Genomic DNA, 17,889 nt, shown 5'->3' with positions numbered 1-17,889 from the left:
GTGAGTAGCCAAACAATGGAGCCAGGATAAGTGGGTTGCCTCTATCCCCCCCCCCCCACACACACACTTTTCCGTTCGCAACGGAGAGACATGATGTATATGGAGGAGCTTCTCGGTTGGCCAGGGTTGCGGAAATGGGGATAGTTGTCGTCATGGCCGTAATTACAGTTGTGATTGTAGTTTTGACTGTTAGGTTAGGTGACTTTGCAGTTGGTGGGCCTCTATGCATTATACTGGTATCTTTTAGAATGCAGTGGTCTAATTATAGACCACCAATTACCCCATCTCTAGATTCATCTGGTGGATACAAGACGCACAAGAACCTGTTAATTAGGAACATTGTCTACTAAATGCGGAGATTCACCCCTATATGGATAACTGAGAGACATAAATGAAATAACGAGAGAGAAAGAGAAAGAGAGAAAGAGGGAGTGAGTGTGATTGTGTGTGTGTGTGTATGTGTGTGCGTGGGGGAAAAGATGACCTGCATGATCTTCGTGGCATGGTGTAACAATTGCATCCCCCCCAGAGGTTCTAGTCCAGTCCCGGAGAAAGCCATGCAGGACGATTCCCCCACAACAACATAGCAAATGGACAAGAGTGCGGAGAAGACGGAGATTCCCTTGGATAGTACGGGAAAACGTGACATGAGACGTGGGCAACCTGGGGTACAAATCCCGGTAGTCGAGGGGGGAATGAGAAGGAGAAGATAGAGGAGGGAACCAGACGCTGGTAATAGTCCGAGGATTTTCTTCCGATGGTCCGTGCTGGATCCTCTACACAACCCAAAAAACAGGAAAAACGGAGAAAATAAAACAGAGAAATGGGAGAAATGGGAGAAATGGGAGAAATGGGAGAAATGGGAGACAAGGGAGAAATGGGAGACAAGGGAAACCCCAAAAAGAAACCCTCTTCCCGCCCCCTCCTCCCCCCGCCTTCGCCCGGGGTGGAAGAATTACCTATTGCGGTAGCGCATGACGTCAGCCACACATAACTCCAGCGGTCCCTGGACTTTGTTTTTTCTTTTTTTTCCCACTTTTGACGTGGCGCATACGTCACAGCACTATTGCGTAAGCGGCAATACTGCAATGAGCCCTCTCTTAACCCGACGCGCATTGGGTTCAGGTTGGAGGGAGAGCATGGAGACAATAGAAAGTTTCAAAGTGCGAACAATGGGAGTTGCCTATTTCGGACACAGAGCCTGTCCTTGTTGTTTTGAACATCCATGAAAAGTGTATTAGGAAAAGATTTTCACAAATTACAACATCTGTAAGTCACTCACTGTTTGTGACCGATTGCTATGTATACTTTCTCTTGCAGATCCACTAGGTCAAATATTTATAATGAGCGGTGTTCCCCCCATTACCCTGAAGTAACTTTTCTTTTGCTGTGCAGGTTATATATCTTTATTTCCTTTACCCTTTTGTTTCCCTTTTACCAACAATTGGACATTCTATTATATATTCTTTAGAATAAACCTATAGAAATGTCGAACAAATCACAATCTTCGTCAGACGAACAAGGTGGGTCTTACTTTGATGACAACAAGCTAGACCAACAATCCAATAATCAAGAAACCCCAATTCCAAACGAGAAAAACCCAGACTATGTTCCACTACTGCCAGATCTTGAAGAAGACCATTTCCCAATGACCAAATATGGAATTCTCTCAGATTATTCCACATTGGGTCTCAGGGGTAACAAATTACAGTATGCAATAACATTCTGTTGTGTTGTTGGGTTCTCTCTTTTCGGTTACGATCAAGGTTTGATGTCTGGTATTATTACAGCGCCTCAATTTGAAAGAACCTTCCCTGCAGTTGGTGGTGGTACCCATCATGCTACTGTCGTTCAAGGTGCCGTCACTTCCTGTTATGAATTAGGTTGTTTCTTTGGTGCTCTATGTGCAATGTATTTCGGTAATAAGTTAGGTAGAAAGAAGCTCATTCTTTTTGGTTGTTTTGTTATTGTCATTGGTACCTTTATTTCCATTTTCCCATTCAGAGGCCACTGGGCTTTAGGTCATTTTGTTATTGCAAGAAGTTTAACTGGTTTTGGTAACGGTTTCAACACCGCAACAATCCCAATGTATCAATCCGAAGTTTCTGAGGCTAAAAACAGAGGTTTATTGGTTAATTTAGAAGGTTCCATGGTGGCTGTCGGTACTTTTATTGCATATTGGATTGATTTTGGTTTATCATATGCAAATGGATCTGTTTCTTGGAGATTGCCAATTGCTTTGCAGATTGTTTTCGCAACAGTTGTTTTCTTCTTTATGATTGGCTTACCTGAATCTCCAAGATTCTTAATCACCAAAGATAAGATCGAAGAAGCACGTTATGTCTTGGCCCAACTCCATGACACTTCAATCAATGACCCAGATTTGTTAGAAGAAGTTATTCTTGTTAGAGATGCTAACAACAGATTCTCTAAAGGTGTTTCCCTTAAGGAACTTTTCACTCCTTCCAAGCATCAATACTTAAACAGATTGCTTATTGGTTCCTCTGGTCAATTTTTCCAACAATTCACTGGTTGTAATGCAGCTATCTACTATTCTACCGTTTTGTTTGAAAACACTGTTGGACTAAGTAGAAGGTTGTCCTTAGTCTTAGGTGGTATTTTTGCTACTGTCTATGCACTTTTCACCATTCCTTCTTTCTTCCTTATCGAAAGAGTTGGTAGAAGAGCTTTGTTTTTAACCGGTGCAATCGGTCAAGGTGTTTCTTTCATCATTGCATTTGCTTGTTTAGTCAAAGATACAAAGGAAAATGCTAAAGGTGCTGCTGTTGGTTTGTTCTTATTCATCTCCTTCTTTGCATTTACAATTTTACCATTACCTTGGGTCTATCCACCAGAAATCAATTCCATGAGAACAAGAACCATGGCAACTTCTGTTTCTACTTGTACTAACTGGTTATCTAACTTTGCGGTTGTTATGTTTACTCCAATCTTCATCAATAGGACCAAATGGGGTTGCTACTTATTTTTTGCTGCAATCAACCTGCTTTATGTTCCAATCATTTTCTTTTTCTACCCAGAAACTGCTGGTAGATCGTTGGAAGAAATCGATATCATTTTTGCTAAGGCTTTTGTTGAGAAGAAACCAGCTTTCATTGTTGCCCAACAACTGCCAAAGCTTTCAAACAAGGAAATTGAAAGAGAAGGTATCGAGCTTGGCCTATACGAAGATGAAAACGATTTCTCTGAATGGGGTTACGAAACCGATGCTATCACCAAGCGTCGTCCAGTTCACTCACGTCAAAACACTCAACAAACTTTAAGGACGGTTCCTGCTAGTACTACAACTCCTGCGGCTGAAGTTTAGCCACATTGATGGAGTTCTTTAGTTGTATCTTCTTTTCTAATGTTTCCCTCTTAATTCTTTAGTTTTATGTCCTTATAAATAATAATATGTAATCAATAATAATGGTAGATATATTTCATTCAATTAATCAGATTAAATTTGGGGTGCCAGGCTATGTGATGTCCATATACATACCCTCAAGTGGAAGTATGTTCTGTCCTTCAAGAAAAGAAGAACAATGTACCAACTTACCCTGGGATAAGCAGATTTGCAGTGGGACAGGCAATCTTTCTGCTTGAAAATAAACATGTTGCATTTGTAATAATAATCGCAAATCAAGTTTTTGTATTAGTTATTGTACATAAAAGAAAATCACGCTGGAAGCCCTATAACAGGCTTTGGATATTGATCAGTTACGCACTATACATATCATAAGGTATAAATACGGGAAATAATTAAGCTTTCCAGTTCACATAATGATGTTGCCATGGTATAACCATGGTCACGAACATCATCATAAATATATATATGATGCTTCCAGTTAAGGATTGGAATGTAAATAATGTTGAAAGACAAGCTGGTTTCGGAGAATTATTTGTTTTTGGTCATCTAAAATCCGCACCTCCGGTAATAGGAACAAAGACAGGACATACCTATCCTTACAATAATGTGGGGTTCCGTTCTCAATATCGCAGTAATAACAAAAGAATAGAGGGGCGGTTTTATTATAGATGACGTATGGACCAAGCATCGATGCACCCTGAAAGATAGGAGCATTTAAGAGATTGCATCTGCCCTATTCTGCTTATATCATCTCCTCTTCATCTGGTTGCTTTTTCTGCTTTCATTTTCATTTCTGTTTTCTACTTTCATTTAGGTTTACAAAAATCAAAAAAGTTAAGTTATTAGTATTGTATCTAATTACTTATTACCTAAGGTACTTTTTTTTAAAAAACAGATAACTCATTCTCTCATCAGTTAAACTTAGGCTTTTTTTTTAGTCACATCTTTTAGATAAGTGTCTCTCAAAACATTTTAGAATGACAGTCAAAACAAAGACTTTTTCAAAAGAAGACAAAAGTTTTGACGTTGAGAATGGTCAATTAGGTCAACCATCTACTTCAACAGAATCATGGTCTCAGGATCAAAAAATCTCGACTAATACTCCTCTTTTACCACAACTTGAAGAGAATCATTTTTCAATGACCAAATATGCAATGTTCTCTAACATTGCAACCCTTGGTTTAAAAGGCAAGATTTTACAACATACTATCACATTTGCTTGCGTTGTTTGCTTCTCCTTGTTTGGCTATGATCAGGGTTTAATGGCAGGTATAATCACTGCACCGCAATTTGTCGAAACTTTCCCTGCTGTTGGTGGTGTTTCTCATCACACAACAGTCGTTCAGGGTGCGGTTACCTCTTGTTATGAGCTAGGCTGCTTTTTTGGAGCTTTAAGTGCCATGTATTTTGGAGGCAAATGGGGGAGAAAAAGAATGATTATGTTTGGCTGTGTAATCATTATTATGGGTACGTTTATTTCTATTTTTCCATTCAAAGGTCACTGGGCTTTAGGACATTTCATTATAGCTAGAAGTTTCACAGGGTTTGGTAACGGTTTCAACACTGCAACAATCCCGGTTTATCAATCGGAATTATCTGATGCCACAAATAGAGGTTTTATGGTTACTTTTGAGGGATGTATGGTTGCTGTTGGTACCACAACAGCCTATTGGATTGTTTTTGGTCTTTCCTATGCTAAAGGCTCTATATCTTGGAGGTTACCACTTGCCTTACAAGTTGTTTATGCTGGTCTCTGTTTTTTTTTGATGATCGGCCTACCTGAATCTCCAAGATTCTTAATCACCAAAGATAAGATCGAAGAAGCACGTTATGTCTTGGCCCAACTCCATGACACTTCAATCAATGACCCAGATTTGTTAGAAGAAGTTATTCTTGTTAGAGATGCTAACAACAGATTTTCCAAACGTATCACTCTTAAGGAATTCTTCACCCCCTCTAAACATCAGTATCTGAATAGAGTACTTATCGGGTCTTCAAGTCAGTTCTTCCAACAATTCACCGGTTGTAATGCAGCCATCTACTATTCAACTGTTTTGTTTGAAACGACTGTTGGGTTGAGCAGACGGATGGCGTTGACTCTAGGTGGAGTTTTTTCATCCATCTATACATGTTTTACAGTTCTTGCATTTTTCCTAATAGAAAGAGTAGGTAGGAGAAAACTATTTTTTACAGGAGCAATTGGACAAGGATCCTCCTTCATAATAGCATTTGGATGTTTGGTGCATGACACAAAAGAAAATGCTAAAGGTGCTGCAGTGGGCTTGTTTTTATTCATTTGTATATTTGGCTTTACTATATTGCCTCTACCTTGGCTATACCCACCAGAAATCAATTCCATGAGAACAAGAACCATGGCTGCTTCGGCATCAACATGTACAAACTGGTTATCTAACTTTGCCGTCGTAATGTTCACTCCAATCTTCATCAACAGAACTAGATGGGGTTGTTATTTGTTCTTTGCAGCTATGAACTTCATCTACGTTCCAATTATCTATATGTTTTACCCAGAAACTGCTGGTAGATCGTTGGAAGAAATCGATATCATTTTTGCTAAGGCTTTTGTTGAGAAGAAACCAGCTTTCATTGTTGCCCAACAACTGCCAAAGCTTTCAAACAAGGAAATTGAAAGAGAAGGTATCGAGCTTGGCCTATACGAAGATGAAAACGATTTCTCTGAATGGGGTTACGAAACCGATGCTATCACCAAGCGTCGTCCAGTTCACTCACGTCAAAACACTCAACAAACTTTAAGAACGGTCCCTGCTAGTACAACTCCTGCAGAGAAAACATAATCATGCGCCAACATTGTCTCTCCTTTTCCATAAATTATATATCCTAACTATTTACTTTATATTCTTAGTTTTTTTAATTAACAAAGAAGTTCAGTTTTGGTCTACATAAGTGAAGTCCTGACTCCAACCTCTGTACTACCTTCACCACTCTTCATCTCACTTGGCCGCTTACTACTTTCAAATTGAGAGTAAATTCTATTTAACTTTTTGAGCTCATTAGTCGAAATAGACTTTTTCGTCTCTTCGAGTGACTCCTTTAAGTGCCCGATTTTTATATATATAATTTCTCTCTTCTCAATACTCCGATTAGCACCCTGAGTTGATTCATTGTCAATATCATCATCGGTCGCCATTGATCTGCAGATAACCGTTTTAATTTTCTTTTCTAATTCACCATTATATTTAAACTTTTGATTTCGTGGGGTAAATGTCTTGCTTAAAACTTCTGAGAGATCATCACCCGCTAAATTGCTTTCTCCAATATCAGAGTCCTTAGCCTCCAAAACTTCATGAACACTTTTCAAATATGCGTTGTAAACTACAGCCTGCAAATCCGCACCAGTGTAGCCATCTGTGTGTTTGGCAATTTGATCCAAAGCAGACTCCCCTTGTTGTAAATGAAACCCATTAGTTTTAACAATCGTATTCAAAATATCTAATCTATTTTCAAAATCGGGCAAATCACAAATAACACTTTTGTCCAAACGTCCCGGCCTTAGTAGTGCTGAGTCAATCAAGTCAGGTCTACTTGTTGCTGCAAGTACATAGACACCTTCTAGACCCTCAGCACCATCCATTTGTGTTAATAATTGGTTGACAATTCTATCAGTAACACCAGTTGAATCATGACCTCTCTTTGGAGCAATTGAATCAAACTCATCAAAAAATAAAATGCATGGTTTGGCACTTTGAGCTCTTTCAAATAAATCACGAATAGACTGCTCACTGGCGCCAATATATTTATTTAAAACTTCGGGACCTTTCACAGATATAAAGTTCAATCCGCATTGTGATGCTATCGCAGATGCTAACATGGTTTTACCACATCCAGGATAACCATATAACAAGATACCAGATCTTAGTCTTAATGAACATTTCTCAAAAATCGGGGCATATTTAGTTGGCCACTCTAGGGTTTCTAGCAATATTCTTTTTACTTCTTTCAAGCCTCCAATATCTGACCAATTAGTTGCAGATTTTTGAAGCTTCACCCCACGTAGTGAATTCGGTGTGTATCCCTCTATCGCACATAAGAAATTCTCATACTCAAAAACAATTTGATCCTTACTAATCATATTATGGAATGCACGATCTAGAAGATTCTCCAAATCAAGAGGTAAGTATCCTTCTAATTCACTTGCAATATCACTTATCCTTTTTAGAATCTTTGGGCCAACGTGATTTGGAAATCTCCTTACCATCATTCCTTTCAAGATTTCGGATACCTGATACTTATTCGGTGCTTCTAGGATCATTTCTTCATCTACTAAATGATTTTGAAAAAGTACAGAGTTTATCGAATCCCTAGACTTGGCAGTTATCAGAATGTTGACAGTTGTACCCCCTTTATATTTTTCAAACTTATTTATTAGGATTTCTGAGAGTTGTGAACTTGCGCCATTATCACCATGCTCAACCTCTTTAGGAAGAATCTTATCCAAATTGTCCAAAATTAATAGTGAAGGAGAATGCCAAGATGCTTGTTTGAGTATCTTGTCAAATAACTTTACAATCAGCTTATTCTGGTTGTTCTCTTTATTCTCTCTATTGGTGGCATCTTCCTCTTCAAGACTACCACTATCTTCGATAGCTTGTTCATCGTTTAAATAGCCTGTTACATGATCAAAATCAATGTATTTCGCAAAATATCCGTTCCCAATAAAGTCTTGTTGAAGAATTCGACATACCAAAGTTTTACCACTTCCTGATTTCCCACATAAAAAGGTTGGAACAAAGTTGTATAATACTTCTCTTAGACGAGAGAGTTTATCATCTTGGCCATGTATTATGTATGATACCTCTTCATGCTTCTGCTGTATTCTACTTGATGGGATAAGAGTATCATCTATGACTTTCAACTTAAATTTAGCACTAAATTTTGATTGTCCTAAAGTATTGGGAACTGTGTTCTCCGTAATAGTCCAGTTTCTCGCGTTATAATGCTGTTCGTTGAGACGTGATTTAGTATTATGCTGAGCTATATACAACACACCACCTTCGGGTAAAATATTCTCAATAATAGGCAATTTTATCCCATTGGTTAAAGGAGCCCCGGGACCATAAGTTATGGACAAAACTTGTTCTAGAGTTTCCCCTAATTCCCGTTTCAACTCATTAACCTTTGACTTGTTTATTACTTTAGTATTAGAACTTGTACTTGGAATGTGATCCGAAGTAGTTGAAAACTTAGACACAAAAAACGTACACTTGTCCATATCCAATCTGGTAATCTTCTTAATATAAGGCTCCAACAACACCATTTCACCAGTTGTATTTTCTAAACCTAATGCGACAGCTAGGAGGGGTGAAAGCAAAACTGAAAGATTATGAGTGCAGCACAATTCTCCCTCTTCTTCTTCGTCTTCATTATCCAACCTTATGCATTTTGCAATTATAGGTCTTCCAAACGAGTTACTTGTTAATCCCATCTCTAGCTCTTTAGTTGTAGTTTTTGTTGCCCTCTGTGGTGTTCCTGGTCCTTCAATGACAGATACTTGAAGAAACTCCTCATCCTTGAAAGGGACCAACGCACTACCTCTGCTATAAATGGTGATTCCCGATCCAGCATTATAGACAATCGATCTTCTTATAATAGATGAATATTTAGCAGGTTTTCCTCTTGCAGGGGCAGGCATTCTTTTACCAACAGGGGGTGAATCACTGGTATTTGAAGCCTTTTCCACTATGTAAGGCTTTGGAATAATATGTAACTCAGAATCATTCCCAATGATGGAAAAATCCACCTCTCTTCCTTTCATTTTAATTTTAACAACCTTAAATAAGACAGCTTCTGACGGTGAATACCCAGAAGCGGTTGGATTAGCACGAATTAGAAGTAACTGTTCTCTCCTCACACATCTTACCTGAGATAAGAAGTTCATTTCGATTGCCTGGGCGTGTATCTCAGTGAGCTCCCAATCCGAGGTAGTCAACGGTTCAATCTCAATGGTCTCAGCAACAGATGATGAACCGTTTAAAGTTTGTTTAAAGACTCCCATATCTATTTCTATATGCACAAATGAGCCTTCTGTGATTTTGAGAATTCTTGCATAATCTACGTCAATTTCAATAGTTTCCACGTCTTGAGTAACATTTCCATTCCAACCAACAGAAGCGATATGTTTCCTGGTCTTTGGATCAGATATATGTATAATAACTTGTTGTACCAACAGATTGATTGTATTGAGAATAGGGTAGATAAATGAAGACGGTAATGATACCATACAACTATTCAGTTGTTTACATGATATCTTTGCCTCAATATCCATTGACATTGTTGCCTGTAACTCAAACTGATAAAAGACTCAATGACTTTGTGACTCTGACTCTCTATAATGCAATTTAGTTGGTGTTTCATCTCTATCCTGGAAAATGAGTAACGCCTCTTGGCGAAATTCGATAAGTGAGTGCGAAATTTCAAGAAGGGACTTTGATTTATTGTCACAAAAATTGTTCCCAAATAGAGTAAAAAACCCGAATACTGTGCTTATTGTCCCAATACATACTCTTTTATATCCCGTATTTATAGCATATGTTCCGAAAATACAAAACATGAAGGATCTATAGAAGCTAAAGATTTGTTGTATATATACTACTAAAAAGAATATACAAAGGAAACACTCTCGAAAGTATCACTGCTGTTCCATCTGGTGTGAACTACTGTAGATGATCATTTCAAAATTCACAATAAACTAATACAGGCGCATCATGACTGCCATTTTTATTTTTATATCAATAGGCCCATCGAAACATGAAACTGGCTAGTGACAGTTGAACCTTTGAATTCACTCAGGAAAAAACAGCACTCTCTATATTGAAAGGCCACTTCAATAGTTTGTGAGAAGGGGGGGCAATAAAAATAACCACAAATTACTGACCAAAAAAGAGATACAATAGCCTCGTTCGGTATATTTCCACTTCAGCTTACTAGATGCTTAAACTCTTGTAAAAAGATAAAAGGAAAACAAAGCTACAGCAGAAATTGAAATTTTTCAAAAAACTTGCTGGTCCCAGATTTTAAGTATTATAAAAAATTAGGCGTTGAGATACGCAATCTAAACATAAATTAATTGGACAGCAAACATCCTTAACACTCGCAGTGGAGCTAATCAGACCCAATTGGCTCAACTGTCAGAATTAGAATGCAACTATTTGCTAATTTTAATAGTTCTGTGTATTTCTTTCATCCTTTTAAAGTGAATTCACTTATGTGTATCTAGCTTAGCACACAATTGATATTTCTACAAGTATGAGGCTAAGACTCTTTCCTTGGTCTGTTTTTAAATGCTTTATCATGTACAAATCCTTTTAGTAACGGTGAAATCCGTGAATTTCAGTACAAGTATCCGAATTAAAATTGATACTTTTCAACAAGGATAGGTTTTCTTCTATAGTGAAAGCGCGGATATCATGTATTGATGAAATAACATAATGACTAACAATAAGTAGTTCTGGCACAAAATATGATACTTAGTAGCATTTACTGCAACATAAAAGATGTATTGACTTAATAACTCTGGTTAATAACTTTAGGAATCATATTTTGATTATCGAGAGCAGAAACAAAATTTAGTGACTGCTTGTAATATTGTCAAGAAAGAAGAACATGTAAGAGATTAGATGAAGGACTATTTCACTACTACTTAATTGGGTAATCACATAGAAGGTAAACAAATCTCTCAAAATGTTTTTTTTGACTAAACAGTTGCATTATAAATAGGGAACATTCCATAGATGTTCTCAAAAATTAACGTATAAAAATATATAAGACATAAATAAGCAATAATCAGATTCTAAAGTAGGCACCATCAGCAACACATTCAATTAATGTAAGAGATCAGACAAAGGACTATCTCTCTATTTCCTCATCGGGTAATCATATAGAAGGTTGAAGAAGATTGTAGAAGGTTAAACAAAAGTTCTAGAAGATAATTAAATCCCTCAAAATGCTATTTTTTAAATTAAAGAATTACTATTTAAACAGAGGACATTCCATATATGTTCTCAGAGAATTAACGTATAAAAATATACAAGATATAAAGAAGCAATAATCAGATTCTAAAGTACGCACCACCAGCAACACTTTCAATTGGTAGCACCCAGAGCTAGAGACTTTAGATTCTCGCATCAAGATAGATGGAGAGGTGAACCAATGGAAATAGACTCCATTAAAAATAAAAATTATCGTGGTCGGAATTTTGACAGTTATAAAAGAAACAAGAATTACAACAGAAACTATAATGGTGGTTACGCTGGTAGAAAACAAGACAGAGAAAATTTAAATTAGTTAGGAACCAAAAGGTGGTTGGTTCCGATATTGCTATAAACCCACCTACAATAGAAAATGCAAATCTGCAATTAAAGAACGAGATTCAACACTCTACTAAGTTTGACAAGTATATACTAGATAACAAGGATATAGAAAATTTAAGTGTTTCGAACGTTTACATGGATAGGAAAGAACTTCCGCTTTTGAAAGTTAAAAATGAATTATTTAAGGAATGTGTTGCTTTAGTTGACAGCGGTGCGTCAAGAAACTTTTTGGATTACGAATTCGTTAAATCACATCAATTAGAAAATTATTTAGAGCCTACAGAATTTGAAGATGTTGTCGCCGCTAATAAGAAAACGATCAGCGTTAAAGGAGAATTAACCTTAGAATTACAATTTAAGCTAAGAGACGAATGGCAAAATGAGAATATTAGATTCTTAGTCTTAGAGAATATCAACCATAAAATGATATTAGGTTTCCCATTTGTTAAAGATCATGGAAATAAAGTTGACTGGGAAAATATCGAAAAGGAAACGGAAACTCCTGAAATCCCAGATATCGAAGAACAAATAGAGTCAAGCGACGAAAACGACTTAGAAGAAACACAAGAAAATGAACTTATAGGTATTAACTCCATGCGTGCAGTTAGAAGAAATTTAAAGAATGTTGATAATTATCCATTATTACTGTTTGTGCAGTCAGTTGAAGAAAAAGAAAACAATAATGTTTTAGAAGAACCTTACGATGGTGTTGATGGAATTAGGAAGAAAATTCATGAAGAATTTAGAGATGTGGTGACCAATGACCAACCCACCAGTTTACCTCCCCAAAGGGATTTGACTCACAGAATTATACTCATTGAACCTACCAAGAGTACATACAGACGCCAGTACAAATTAAGTTATTCAGAGAAACAAGAGCTGAATAAACAAGTTGATGAACTGCTAAAACAAGGTTTTATCAAGCCTAGCTCCAGTCCTTTCAATAGTCCTGTATTATTTGTCAAGAAGAAAGATGGTAGTATGAGAATGTGTGTCGATTATAGGTTATTAAACAACAATACGGTAAAAGACAAGTTCCCAATACCACGAATCGATGAATTAATCACATGTTTTGGAGGAGCTTCAGTATTTTCCAAGTTGGATTTGATGTCAGGGTACTTTCAGGTCAGAATCGCAGAAAATGATATGGAAAAAACAGCCTTTTCCACAGATTACGGTCACTACGAGTGGGTTGTGATGCCTTTCGGTTTAACCAACGCCCCTAGTACTTTCCAAAGAATGATGAATAGGATTCTAGCACCTTATTTGAACCAATTTGTTCAGGTGTACCTGGATGATATTATAATTTACTCAAAGACTGTCGAAGAACACTACAGTCACATTGAAAAAATATTGGAATTGCTCAGGAGAAATAAGCTGATTGCGAAGAAAAAGAAATGCTCATTTTACTTCAAAACCTTAGGTTTCTTAGGACATCTCATTTCAAGCAGAGGTATCCAGACTGACCCTGCTAAGATAGACAAAATCAAGAGTTGGCCAATTCCGAAAAACGCCAAAGACGCTCAATCATTCCTAGGATTAGCTGGTTATTATCGAAGATTTATCAAAGATTATTCTAAGATTGCATCTCCTATAATGGAATTCGCAAATAAGAAATGTGTTTGGAAAGAACCTCAAGATAAAGCATTCGAAGAGCTGAAAGGAAAGTTGATTAATGCCCCAATTTTAGTACATCCTATTTGGGAAGATGGTTATACATTTGTGGTGCACACAGATGCTTGTGGTACTGCGTTAGGTTACGTGTTAGAACAGCTTGATTCAGATGGAAAATTACGTGGTGTAATAGCCTATGGCTCCAGGAAATTAATAGGTTCAGAATTAAATTATTCAATATATGACCGTGAATTTCTCGCTGTTGTCGAAGCATTAAAGAACTGGCGTTACTATTTATTAAATCGGCACTTTGTATTGAAAACAGATCACAGATCGTTGGTCTATTTAAAGCGACAGAATGCAATAGATAGCCATAGAGTGGCCAGATGGTTGGATTATTTAGCTGATTACGATTTCACCATTCAGTACGTGAAAGGTCCTACTAATTCAGTAGCAGACGCTTTGTCTAGGTACCCCTACGAGGAGAAAGAAGTTGGTATCAACACAATAGAATCGGTGTTAACACCAAATCAGGAACTGCTAGAACGGATCATTAAGTCGTACGATGAAGACAATGAAATTAAGGAGATATACGACATATTGAAAGAGAATTTGCCGATCCCGAAGTCAATCCATAACCACATCAAACATTATTCAATTGAGGATAATTTACTATATTTCTCAGTGGTTAAAGGAGGAAATGATCGAAGAATAGTAGTCTCCCCTAAGTCTAAGTTGGTTCAGGAAATTATTGGTAACGCTCATGACGGTAACTCTGCTGGTCATTTCGGGTATTTCAAAACATACATGAGACTTCACCCTATGTTCTACTGGCCAAATATGCTAAAAAGCGTGAAGAGATATTGTCAAAGATGTACGGTTTGCCAGAAAACCAAACCCGAGACAACTGGTCAAAGAGGATTATTTTCCCCTCTTCCAATTCCTGAAGGAAGATGGACAGACATCAGTTTGGATTTTGTCACAGGTGTTCCCAGATGCAAAAATGGACACGATATGATTTTGGTAGTGGTGGATAGATTCACGAAGATGGCACATTTCATCCCCACTAGGAAAACTGCAACCGCAGAGCAATGTGCAAAATTGATGGTAGATAATTGTTTTAAATTACATGGGATTCCAAAAAGAATGGTTTCGGATAAAGATATAAGGTTCATGAATAAATTTTGGTTTACGGTGTACAAGATATTTGGTACATCCTTACTTTTCTCGACCACTAATCATCCTCAAACCGATGGTCAAACAGAAAGAACGAACAGAATCTTAAACCAATTACTAAGGAATTATGCGAGTAACGATCTCTACAGTTGGGACAAATGGTTGTCAATGGCCGAATTTGCCTACAATAGTTCCCATCAAGTCTCGATAGGTTCATCACCATTTGAAGTTTGCTATGGTTACTTACCAGACTCGCCAATGTTTATTTCTAGCAGTCGTGTTTCAAGTAGAAGGTACAGCAATAAAGCTGAAGAATTCGCATTAGAAATGAAAGTCATCATGGAAAATGTGAAAGAAAACATGATTGAAGCGCAAAGAAGTCAGGAAACACAGCATAATAAGTCGAGAGTGTACGAAACATTTGAAGTTGGAGATTGGATACTATTACACAAAGATGCATATGGTAGTGATAGATTGTATTACAAAATACAACCGGTATACTACGGACCCTACAAGGTTGTCAAAAAGATATCAGACAACGCTTACGAAGTTGATTTACCGAAAACGAATAAAAAGGATAGAGTAATCAATGTCAGATGGCTTAGAAGATTCTTACAAACGGATAAACAGTTTCCCAAGGTACCCCCAAGAACAATAGCTGAAGCAAGAAGTAGACTGACCGAGATTATCGGTATAGCTGGTATCGACGAAACAAACGATACATTGGATGTCTACTGGAAAGATTGTGACCCTTGTCATAGTTCAAGCATCCCATTTTCATTATTTTTAGAGATCCCAGAAGATTTACAGAGAACTTTATGGGATAATGCAAAAGCAATTGATAAGGACAATAAACTTCGGGACGAAGTTTCTAAAGCGGCGGAGTAATGTAAGAGATCAGACAAAGGACTATCTCTCTATTTCCTCATCGGGTAATCATATAGAAGGTTGAAGAAGATTGTAGAAGGTTAAACAAAAGTTCTAGAAGATAATTAAATCCCTCAAAATGCTATTTTTTAAATTAAAGAATTACTATTTAAACAGAGGACATTCCATATATGTTCTCAGAGAATTAACGTATAAAAATATACAAGATATAAAGAAGCAATAATCAGATTCTAAAGTACGCACCACCAGCAACACTTTCAATTAATAACAAGCGCAAGTGGTTTAGTGGTAAAATTCAACGTTGCCATCGTTGAGCCCCTGGTTCGATTCCGGGCTTGCGCAGTTATCCGAGATAGTTTAGTGGCTAGAATTTCCGCTTGTCACGCGGGAGACCCGGGTTCAATTCCCGGTCTCGGAGCTTTTTTTGGTTATTTGGCAGTTGTATTTTTTTTGCGGATATGGATAATGCATCTTTCTTAATCGAAAGGAAGGGCGTATCGTGTTGAGCTGAGAATAAAAAGAAGAAGCGATTGATTATGCTAGGTCGTTTCTCATTTTTTTGAAAAAATTTTGGTTTCAAATAATTGCTAAAAATAATCGACAACTGCAGGATTCGAACCTGCGCGGGCAAAGCCCAGAAGATTTCGAGTCTTCCTCCTTAACCACTCGGACAAATTGCCAATGACCGTGAAAGTAACTGTGAAAGATAATTTTACAGTTTGGTTTCCAAAAGCAAGATTTAAAGAAACAAATACATATTACTGTTTATTTATACCTTACCCATCTTTTGAAACAAAACAACAATGTTTACATCCGGCCAAAAAATTGAAGATAGGTTGACAGTATTAGTATCTTTCTGCTAATTTTCTGTTTTTAATTAGTTCGAATAGCAGTGAATCAAGAACATATTTATTAGATCGACGTTTGGGAGCTCTTGTTTATTTTCAATCAGAAACATTCAAAACCTGGCCATGAACTGTTGGTGGTTTTAGTCGTATAAAACAATTCTTTGTTTAGTGGTTGACCCCAATCTATCTTTGGAAATACTAGTATAGTCCAAAAGCCGAATATACTCAAAGAATTTTACAGGAAAGGCAAAGAGAAGTCTTTTGTGATTACCTAATGGCTTTTTTGCTTTGGTATTTTATAGATCCCAATGATGGTATATGATAAATAAAGTATTAAAAGATATACACGAGATATATGCAAGCAAATATATAATTAGTTTGTTAAGTTGTGATTCATGATGTATAATAATCTACTTGAATTTATTTAAAATTAGGAGTTATAATTTGACATCTCTAAAGCAATTCAACTTGGATTCACCATGATAAACTATTACGTGATAAGGCTAATCAACGCGACCTGTTAATTCAGCATTTGAGAGGTAAGAAAATTTACTCATTGATTAAGGAGAATGAGTTATAATTTGCTATATCCTTGCAAGGATAGATCTGAAGTAAGTGAGTATCTTTTTTTACCAACTCACCTCAAAAACTTTTTGGTTTTTTATTAATATTTATCCGTAGCTGTTGCAATCTATTTTTGAATACTTGTTCAGCTGGGTCATATTGTATCTTCTTTGTTACAGCTGGCTTTTCCTAAGAAGTAATCATCGGGAGCATTATTGTTCATAAAAGGAGTATATTTTAGTATATTGATATTTTTTCTGCTATAATGGTCGCTCTTTATATAACTTTAGGTGTTAAACCGGCTAATATTGATATAATCTAAGACAGGATTCTATAAGGCGAGGCCTGTGTGTTCTTGATCTATATCATTTTCGTCAGTAGACTGGAATTATCTGATTTTTTGTTTTTGTGGTTGTATTTAGGCATCTACTTGTAATCAATGTTTATAGCTTACTTACCTTATTTACAAGGTTTGTGATGTCTTTTTGGGTTCACAATTCACAATTTCTTGAATTTTCTTTCAAGAGTATTGTTTTGAAACACACCAATGCCATTTAAATTTTAAGTGCATTTCAGAGCCATAATTGGTACAGTTCTGAGTTTTTATGCGCTGAAAGAGAAACTACAAAATAACTCTTCTTTTCTTTCAAACATACCAGTTAGGCATGCATTTTACGAAATGGCTTTTCAATTGCTGGGGGTACTGCTCTTTAAATAACACCGTATCACTTGAATACTTGTGCGACCTTCTGATGGGAAACACCAATGTGGAAACGTCGTTAAATAAATACAATTGCAAAAGACCTATTTGTGTAATATTCCTGAACAATTGATAATCAGATAATTCTTGAAGTATGCTGCTATTACTAAGTTTCTTGTGAGAATTATAAGCAAGATCTTTTTATCATGCAGTCGCATTTCCACTTTACAAAGTGTTCATATTCCACGTAAGTAATTATCAGCTCAATGAAAAAGAAACAATCCCTTAACATTCTTAGGTTTGCTATGACTAAATTGCTTTCGTTTCTCTTATACACGATCAATTTTGTCCCACATGTAAAGACTAAGATTTATTGTTTGGGGCAGC

General features: G+C 36.7%; 5 protein-coding genes and 3 non-coding genes across 8 annotated transcripts; 5 read left to right on the top strand and 3 right to left on the bottom strand.

Moving 5' to 3' along the window:
• Positions 1–534: 534 nt before the first annotated feature.
• Positions 535–1,116, bottom strand: C5L36_0C00920 (uncharacterized protein; the record flags this gene model as incomplete). The annotated part of the gene is made up of 1 exon (XM_029465766.1): positions 535–1,116. The coding sequence occupies one exon, from the start codon at positions 1,114–1,116 to the stop codon at positions 535–537; it is 582 nt and encodes a 193-aa protein (XP_029321626.1).
• Positions 1,117–1,486: 370 nt separating this feature from the next.
• On the top strand, positions 1,487–3,325 carry C5L36_0C00910 (uncharacterized protein; the record flags this gene model as incomplete). The annotated part of the gene is made up of 1 exon (XM_029465765.1): positions 1,487–3,325. One exon carries the CDS (start codon positions 1,487–1,489, stop codon positions 3,323–3,325), a length of 1,839 nt encoding a protein of 612 aa, XP_029321625.1.
• Positions 3,326–4,344: 1,019 nt separating this feature from the next.
• C5L36_0C00900 (uncharacterized protein) lies at positions 4,345–6,180 on the top strand (the record flags this gene model as incomplete). The annotated part of the gene is made up of 1 exon (XM_029465764.1): positions 4,345–6,180. One exon carries the CDS (start codon positions 4,345–4,347, stop codon positions 6,178–6,180), a length of 1,836 nt encoding a protein of 611 aa, XP_029321624.1.
• Positions 6,181–6,281: 101 nt separating this feature from the next.
• C5L36_0C00890 (uncharacterized protein) lies at positions 6,282–9,674 on the bottom strand (the record flags this gene model as incomplete). The annotated part of the gene is made up of 1 exon (XM_029465763.1): positions 6,282–9,674. The coding sequence occupies one exon, from the start codon at positions 9,672–9,674 to the stop codon at positions 6,282–6,284; it is 3,393 nt and encodes a 1,130-aa protein (XP_029321623.1).
• Positions 9,675–11,551: 1,877 nt separating this feature from the next.
• On the top strand, positions 11,552–15,390 carry C5L36_0C00880 (uncharacterized protein; the record flags this gene model as incomplete). Its single annotated transcript, XM_029465762.1, is given in 2 exon segments — positions 11,552–11,663; positions 11,663–15,390. Coding segments are annotated over 2 exon segments (3,840 nt in total).
• Positions 15,391–15,661: 271 nt separating this feature from the next.
• C5L36_0Ctrna8G lies at positions 15,662–15,732 on the top strand. Its single transcript has one exon. It is a non-coding gene; the product is annotated as a tRNA-Gly (tRNA).
• Positions 15,733–15,736: 4 nt separating this feature from the next.
• Positions 15,737–15,808, top strand: C5L36_0Ctrna3D. The gene has a single exon. It is a non-coding gene; the product is annotated as a tRNA-Asp (tRNA).
• A 180-nt stretch (positions 15,809–15,988) lies between these two features.
• Positions 15,989–16,070, bottom strand: C5L36_0Ctrna6S. The gene has a single exon. It is a non-coding gene; the product is annotated as a tRNA-Ser (tRNA).
• Positions 16,071–17,889: the final 1,819 nt, after the last annotated feature.

The sequence above is a fragment of the Pichia kudriavzevii genome, chromosome 3 (genome assembly GCF_003054445.1).
Source record: "Pichia kudriavzevii chromosome 3, complete sequence".
In the NCBI taxonomy this organism is placed as follows: Eukaryota; Fungi; Ascomycota; class Pichiomycetes; order Pichiales; family Pichiaceae; genus Pichia; species Pichia kudriavzevii.
The sequence above is the reverse complement of the archived record's forward strand: the minus strand, read 5'-3'. Positions and strand labels throughout refer to the sequence as shown.